The following is an 8352-nucleotide window of genomic DNA, read 5'->3' as shown; positions in this document are numbered from 1 at the left end:
AAATTTCGATCTCGACAAGATCTCGATCCAACGGTTCAAAATGTGTCGCTTGACCAATTGGAGAACTGAAGCACCACCCATTCCTTTTGCACCTCGCTAGAGTGTTCTTTTCTGTTTTTATTTGGAACATTAGACATATCGCTTGTTATACGGTGTGTGCTGTGTAAAATATACCAAAAATGATTACCGTAGCATCATGTAAAATGTAAATTGTAAATTTTAAAATGTGAAAAACCGTCTCATTGCTTTTGCTTCGACTATAAAATCCAATCCTCCCAACCGTGAAACGTCCGCCATGGCCGACTGCTACTTAGAAGAATTCCAACCGTTCGAAAAGGAAATCCGAAAACCCTGCCGGTGTTGTGTTCTACAGTTACATCTCCGTAGGTCCTCAGTTCATAGAAACCTGAGGGACTTCGTTCTGCGTGATGATACAAGGGACATAACGCAACTATATAGTCTGTGGTAGCTGTAGACAACCAAACTGATTCCCCAGAGATTATTGAGTTCGACTCCGTTGTGACTTTCGTTTGTTCCCATCTTCCAATTGGTGTTCATTGCTTGCTCATTTTCAATCAACTTGTGCAGTAATTAGGTACTGCTATGCTCAATTTGGTGTTCTTCTCTCTAACGCCATTAGACGATTAAAGTTACTGTATCTTGAACTCATCCATGGTTGGTTTTCAGAGTTTCTAGGTTTAATCTCGAATGTGGTTCCTTGTTCCTCTAGGATTTCACCAACTGGGGAAGCTTTCGTAATCGTTTCGGTGTAATGAAATATGAACTGTTCCTTGGTTTTCTAAGTGCTGTTAATTTTGAAGTATCTCTCTTATGAGTTGCAAATGGTCCATTAATTAATTAGTTGGATATTTGAGTTTGGTTGGATTGAATTATTACTTGTACTATATCGGTAGAGGGATTTTCAATTTTAATCGTTCACACACGTCCACTGCATAATTTCAGGGATATTCTGGACCTTGGACTTGGATACGAGTATAACTGTATAAGGAGATAAGCCCTGTCTCCTACAATGGCATCTGCCCAATTCTGTGCTTCACAATATATTGGACTGAAGAGTAAAATACGTGAAAGTAACCCGAGAAGTAAGATGAGTGGGGTATTTGGTCGCAGTAGCTCAAATGTGGTTTGCAACAGCGTCAGGCTCCAATCAAATGATAAGAGTAAAATCCACTCTGTCAATGATATCAACTATCGTCTTCGTTCCACCAACTGTATGAAGCTGTTCTCCTCGTCGGGAAGAACTTGCAGAAAACGAGTTTTCCCTATGGTCTATAACCAGTATTTTTCAGATTGTGAGATGGATTCTAGCGATGTGGATTCTACCAATGTGGAGGGGAGACTCACAAAGAATGGGAATTCTCTTAGCAGTTTGAAGGAGAAAATCTTGTAAGATTCCACAACTACCATGTACCTCTCTTGGTTCATAAATTTTATTAGCATCCCTATTTCTTGTTCTATTAGAATAGACACAAAGGTAAAATGAATGTTATTTACATACTCGAAATTGAATGTTATTTACATACTCAAAATCCCAACTGTTCCGGGAGAGTGTTTGTACTTCCTATCAAGGTTGTTCTGGATAGTCCACACACACATAAACACTGGTACAAAAACAAAATGATTAATAAGATGTGCAGGGAAACAAAAGGGGAAGAGCAAAGGTGAAAACGTTAAGAAGCAAAGGGCTGAAACCAGCCAAAATGGAGACAATAGCAGAGCTCCCAAAAGAGAAATGAGCTTCCTCCCCCTACCCTTCTGAGAAAAACAAAAAAGAAAAAAAGATAATTCCTACTGAGAAGACAATCACACACAACTACCTAAACAAGACTGACCTCTCGGGGCCAAGCAACATTGCAATTGCATCCGCAACAATGAGGAATGCAGGGGGAGAAATTAGGTCAAAGAAAACATGGGCAAATTATACCATCCTCTTTTTTTCTTCTTCCAGGAATGTGCCTCTCACTAGAGAAGCATAATCTTTTGGAAGTAGTTATGGTTCACAGCCTTGTTAGAGTCATTCCTGTATGTAGCTTCATGGTGGCGTAGTGTTGAAACAAATCTGGAGAGTGACATGGACCTTTTAGGTGGCCAAATGGGTATGTTCCTCTTCACATCTCAATAAGGATGTATTCTTGAGTCCAAGAATCACTTAGGGTAGGTTCAGAATCACATGGATTACCAGTGCTCCATAGAGATCTCTTGCTGTGGTTTCTCTAATCAAAAGACAAATGGATCTTGAGATATCCCCCATGGGAAGTCAAGGTAAGATAATATTTAGGGGATGTTCCTGGTGGGTAAAGATAAAGACTTCCAACACTTTGATGTGCTTGACTGATTAAATTTATTCCAGACATTAAGTGATGGTTTACAAGGATGTATCATTTTCGTCATTTGCTGGTGCTCCTTGTTTTCCTACAGGTCTTTGGTACTGGTGGGAGCAGTAGTGTTTGTTTTACCAGAATGAATGATTACCCCTTAATTTTAAGGAATGCTGGCTATTCGATAGAGTTGGAAGTTCCATACCTTGTCTATACCTTTTTACAAGGGATGTGCTCTTGGTTGATTGTTGTGGGTATGAGAATTTCAAATTTCCTCATTAAAGTTCATGATGCCTTTGAAGCTAGGTCAGTATCAAGAGCATTGGCTGTTAAGATGAGATACTGGCAATAAGATGCACAGTGCCCCCCTCGTGTCTTTGATCTTTGAACCATGAATATGTAGATCCTACTTCGTTGAACCCATATTGAGAGACACCCAATGGACTTCTGTGTTCTGAAGTGTTTAATTGACTGCCATTTTACCAACGTGTCTCAGCTGAAGCTGAAGATGTTTTAGATTGCCCAAATGCTTATTGTTTGGATGGTTTATGTCTCATCACTTGGGCGATTCAGAAGCTTGTGATCCCTCAATCGGTAGGGTTGTAAGGGTGATTCTGCCTTAGCTGTAGGGTTGATCAGGATTTGTTGTACCATCTCTTTGATGTAGTCTTAGATTGGTAGGAGATCAAGTACAAGCTGGTAAACAGGATCTTCAGAACAAGCCAAATTAGGGCTTTTTGGTCAAACTAAGGTTAGGTTTGATGATTGAGTTATGTCAATTGGATGGTGGGGGATCTATCATTGAAGTTTTGGGGTTTTGTTGAGGAATGAGTAGTCCTGAATTTGAAGTTTCAGCAACTTAGAGTTAGGATGTTGGGTTTAAAAAAAGTGAAAAAAGAGGAATTTTAGGGTTTACAATTGGAATTAGGGGATGGGGCTTGAGTCTAGCTAGCTTCTAACTATGGAGAGGGTGAATCAATCCAATACAGGACAAAAGTAATGGTTGGATTAGGCTGGATCAAAATCAGGGTTTCCTATGGGAAACCAGATGTGGGGTTTTCTAAGATGGGTGGAATCAAGGATTGAATTTGCCACTGGGGCAGGGGAGTATTCGATGGGGAAGGTTTTCTGATGGCAGGAATTGGCTGTGAATGATTTAGGTCTTGAAATATTGAATAAACAAAAGGGGATGTTGGGGGTTTGGGGTTGTAGAGTAGTAAAGAAGAGATGAGGGGTTGGGGATGGATCAACTTATACTTCAGAGAAGAACAGTAGGTTGAATCTTCAATGATGTCCTTGAATTTGCAAATATCCCTCCAACTTGAAGGATGCTTATGAAGGAGATTGAACTTAGCAACTAGGGGAGAGATGAAAATTTTGACTAAGAGGAAGGGGAAACTGAATAGCTCTCACAAAGAAGTAATAATCCTATTTGTCAGTTTGTTTTCAGTACCTACCCTTACAACTTTAAGTAGAAGACTTCAAAAATACAATCCTATTTAAAAGGGTAAGGCCTAACCCAATCCTTGACCTACTAGGTAACTTAAAAGGATGAGGAAACTGGACTGGAAACAGAGCCAATTACGACTTAAAATGGCTATCACTCTGATCATATTCTGAACCAGCAAAACCACACAAATTTAAAACCATGTGTGGAGATTTAATTTTTTTTTTCATATGCTACATGATTTACCATAGTTTAGGCCCATAAAAGTGGGATTGCATAGAAAACCTATGGGATCAAAGTCCCAACATATATGGAAACCCAAGCCTAGACTTATTCCCAAGGAAAGAAGCCCAAGTTGGTGATATTCTGCATCACTCTTTAGACCATAGTCCACTCTAATGCATCTTGGAGAAATTCTTGTTTTTGTTAGGTCTTCTCCATAAAACTAGTTCTTTATCTAATGATGAATTGGTCCATAGAGAAGGGTCTGGATTATGCTACATGGTCCTCCTTATAAAATCCATTTGTCACCCAATGCCTTGCTATATATGCCCCAATGTTCTTTAAGATTTTTCCAACACCTCTGCTTGATAGTACCTGAAAATTATTTTTATCAAAAAATGGTATGCCATTTATATTTTAGTCCTTCACAGACCTTGCAGTGATGGGAGCCTTGTGCACTTGATACACCCTTGTTTATTTATACTTTTTCCCTTCTTAAATTCTTACCATTACTTTACCTATTTCACTGGTGTTCACATGACTTTCTTCTAGTAAGCTGGTGTACATTTTTTGGCATTCCTATTGCCCAGGTTTTGATAAAAGCACAATATGCTGAAGTTTTCTTTTTTTGTGTATTAGTTTCTTAGATTCTCTCTTTGCCTTTGTACTTCCCTACCTTTTCTTGATCCTTAAGGGTTGTCGTGCCTTAAAACAATTCATTTTTAAATATGTAATTAGAATGGGTTTCTTACGTGATCTTCAGATAGGCTCTTTATGTTTCATGCTCACTCTCTTGTGTACTGTATACTGTACAACTTTTCTTTTTCAAAATAATTTCACTTGAGATTCATTTTGACTTTATCTTCTTCAGACTAATTGATTATTTTTGAGTATACTTATGTTTCTTTATTGACTAAATTTTCTTAAATTTTCTTCTGTGGTTCTTTTGTCACTTTTTGTAGTGGGTTGGTGGAGACTTCTAGTAGCCAGTCACATTCTCAGAGTGTCAAAAATGAGCTCATAATTCTTGCTTTACCAGCACTTGCAGGACAAGCAATTGAGCCATTAACACAACTGATGGAGACTGCTTATATTGGTAGATTGGGTAATTCCTGTGCTTCATGTTCAATTGATCAAAGCTTGTAACAATAAATAACTACCTTTTCTGTTCTGATTTAATTATCTTAGTTAAGAAGGTCCTTGTTCAGTTCTTGGCATCTTCAACTTTTGATCGGATTCTCCTAATAGGCACTTTCATTGTGATGAGCTTTAGACTGTTTTCTGGACTTCAACCATTTGCATTATTGCTGATTCTATATGTGCAGACCTTTTTTAGGACTGTTTTACTTTGTACAGGGCCATAAGTTATTTCTGTCCCCTTTTTTCCTTTGGTCTTTCTTCACTTTAATCAAGTACCTTAAAAAATTGAATCTGAACTATTATATTTTTTGCTTTATATAATTTTATTCATTGATTTTCATTTTATCTGTATCCTAAAGTTAAATGCCATGTGAAGCATGTTTTCTTCAGCTTTATGGAGAGGTCATAACTCTCAACTTTTTTGTCATGTTCAATAGGTCCTGTAGAGTTGGCTTCTGCAGGTGTTTCGATTTCAGTCTTCAACATTATATCAAAGCTATTTAACATACCTCTCCTCAGTGTTGCAACCTCATTTGTTGCTGAAGATATTTCAAAAAACAAAGTCAATGAATCTTCTTCAGGTAAAGGTCAATAAGTTGTTGTTATATGTTGATATATTTTTTTTAAGCCATAAAAAGGTTGCAGGCATGGTATTCCACTTTTCACCTGAATATGGGTTGATTGGTTTATAAAATGAAGGTTTTCAAGAGCAAGGGAGTAATGGTAAACTGCCTGGTGAACTAGAGGAAAGAAAGCAACTTCCATCTGTTTCTACCGCCTTATTGTTAGCTCTTGCAATTGGCATCTTTGAGGCTTTAGCCCTGTACTTTGGTGCTGGGTTGTTTCTCAACCTTATGGGCATATCATCAGTAAGTTATATTCTGAACTTGCTAGGAGGTCATCACAATCCAGAATCTCTCTCTCTCAATCACATGTGATATGCTCTTCAACAGAGTAACATCTGTCAACTGGTCGTAATGTGTAACATCTGTCAACTGGTCATAATGTGTTTCTCCAGCATGTTAATTTCTGGAAGAGCCCTGTTTTCAATTTTTGATTGCATCATCCTCCCCCCTTCCCCCCCCCCACCCAAAAAAAAAAAAAAAAAAGCCCTTCTCTTTCCTGGCATCATTTTACATATATGTGGGATTTTTTTAACTGAGCTCAGTTTCTTAACAGGATTCATCCATGCACATTCCAGCAGAACAATTTCTTTCCTTGAGGGCTCTAGGTGCTCCTGCAGTTGTTCTTTCTCTGGCTCTTCAAGGTGTCTTTCGTGGGTTTAAGGACACAAGGACTCCTGCATTATGTCTAGGCAAGTGTTTTGTCATCCAAAGTGTTAGACTATAGACTAGGAGTTGCCTGAATTCATTGGCATTGAGGCTAATAATCTATAAAAATGCTATGTGGACATGTGGGGTTTATGTCTCTTAAAAGATTTGTGAATTACTCCACTCCGTGGTCTGGTCAGCCGCTTTGAAAAGCCCAAGGCTTTACGAATTCGGATGTTACTCAGTGATTTCAGTTGAATATATGAGGGCTTTTTATTTGATGGTTTTAAGTTGCAATGTAAATCTGTAATGGGTTAAACTGCTTCAATTTATAGTTCATGCGTGGTTTTTGCTGCTTTTAATTTTAATGAGTCTGACTAAATGCTGAGGGTTCAACTGTTCAACCAGGAGTCGGTTAAAGTGTCAGGGTCAAAGTCACTTGATTTCAATTGCTAGTAGAAATAAGAAGCTTTGGAGAATATAGAATGGCTAGCTGGTCTTTTTCTGGATTCTGGATAATGATTTTTGGGAATTAACTGAAGATTTTTATGCTGTATTCTATCCCAGGTTTATTGCTTTTTAGATAGTGTTATCTGCTATTCTGCTTTTCCTGCTTCCATTACCTAGATTTTTATGCGGTTTTAGCTCTATTTGATTATTGTAATTTCAGTTTCCTGTCATGATTTTCAATTCAGTTTCTTTTCATGATTTTCAATTTCATCTGCAAGTTCTGCACTTATAGACCTGGCTGTTGGATCTAAATAAGATGATTTTGCATCTGCTTTTATAGTTGTCCTGGCTGCATATTTTTTACATCATATTTGAACCATCAATTACTATATCTAGTGCACCAATCACCCCATAAAACTAATGTGAAGATTTTGTGCTGACCAGTGATCAGAATTATGTTCCTTTCTGTTCCCTCTGGAAACCCTTGAGATATCAGTATCTAGGGTGCTCCACTGTGCATTGCATCCCATGGATCATTGTTCAAGCATTTTGGGTTACTTTTAATTTTATTTGGATACTTTCTACTTTAGTTCTATGCTGATTACTTATTGGTATGTGAACCAGGGCTCAGCTCTCGTTTCATTTGTAAGACCAAGGAATAACATTTTCCTTCTACTAGTAGAATTTACTTATACCAATGGTGTTAAAGCAACCTAGAGGGGGGGGGGGTGAATAGGTTGCAAGTAGTGGATTTGCCTAATTTTTTAGTTTAATTGCAAATACAAGATAAATTGTAAATTTCAATGAAATTAAGATAGTGCAATTAACCACAAGACAATGATTTTATAGTAGTTCAACTTTGCAAGTCTACGTCCACTCCTCTTTTGGCCTCAAGAGAGTATTCCACTAGTGATTATCTTTCAATACGGTAGGTAAAGATCAAACCCTTACAATATATGTTCAATAGGGCAAGAGCACCCTGTAAAATATTTGTTTAAATAGGGCAGGAGCATCCTTTACAATCTTTGTTCTAAATGGGGGCAAGAGCACCCTCTATCAATTTTAATCAACCTAGACTAGAATTGAATAATAAGACAATATAAGAGATGGAGGATATTACCTAACAAGGGGTGTGACACTTTACCCCTTTTGTGAGTGTGATGCAATGATGATGAGTGCTCAAATGAGGAATGAATGCACCACTAATAAAGTACCAATGGCCTTCAATCACTTCAAGCTCTACTCCAATGAGCTTGCTTGATAACTTTGGAATGTTCTTCAAAGTTGAGTGAAGTTGGAAGGCAAGTAATTAATGTTTATTCACAAATTTGAGAGCTTTAGAGTTGTAAGGGAGTAATAACTCAATAGGCAAGGTAGAAGCTCTCAAATGGGGGTGGTTAGGCTTATAAAGATGGCGTTCAATTGCTTGGCCCAACCTCCCAACGGATATAATTTTTCTCATAGTTTTTAATCTAGACGGAGC

The 8352-nt window shown here is 37.9% G+C and overlaps 1 protein-coding gene across 3 annotated transcripts in view; it reads left to right on the top strand.

Annotated features, from left to right (window-relative positions):
* Positions 1 to 304: 304 nt before the first annotated feature.
* LOC149017391 (MATE efflux family protein) overlaps positions 305 to 8352 on the top strand; it is a 17989-nt gene continuing 9941 nt past the window's right edge. For 2 of the 3 annotated variants that reach the window (XM_089151740.1, XM_089151739.1), the window contains exons 1-6: positions 305 to 595; positions 964 to 1407; positions 4971 to 5113; positions 5586 to 5729; positions 5848 to 6017; positions 6328 to 6463. In XM_089151740.1, the coding sequence (XP_089007866.1) occupies positions 1031 to 1407; positions 4971 to 5113; positions 5586 to 5729; positions 5848 to 6017; positions 6328 to 6463 (970 nt within the window). In that variant the 5' untranslated portion in view covers positions 305 to 595; positions 964 to 1030. Of the gene's footprint in view, positions 596 to 627; positions 1408 to 4970; positions 5114 to 5585; positions 5730 to 5847; positions 6018 to 6327; positions 6464 to 8352 lie in introns of those variants that run through there. The other variant, XM_089151741.1, reaches the window with a different exon arrangement.

This window comes from Hakea prostrata, chromosome 4, assembly GCF_041222555.1.
Source record: "Hakea prostrata isolate BN-2017 chromosome 4, UWA_Hpros_2, whole genome shotgun sequence".
NCBI classification, from domain to species: Eukaryota; Viridiplantae; Streptophyta; class Magnoliopsida; order Proteales; family Proteaceae; genus Hakea; species Hakea prostrata.
The sequence above is the reverse complement of the archived record's forward strand: the minus strand, read 5'-3'. Positions and strand labels throughout refer to the sequence as shown.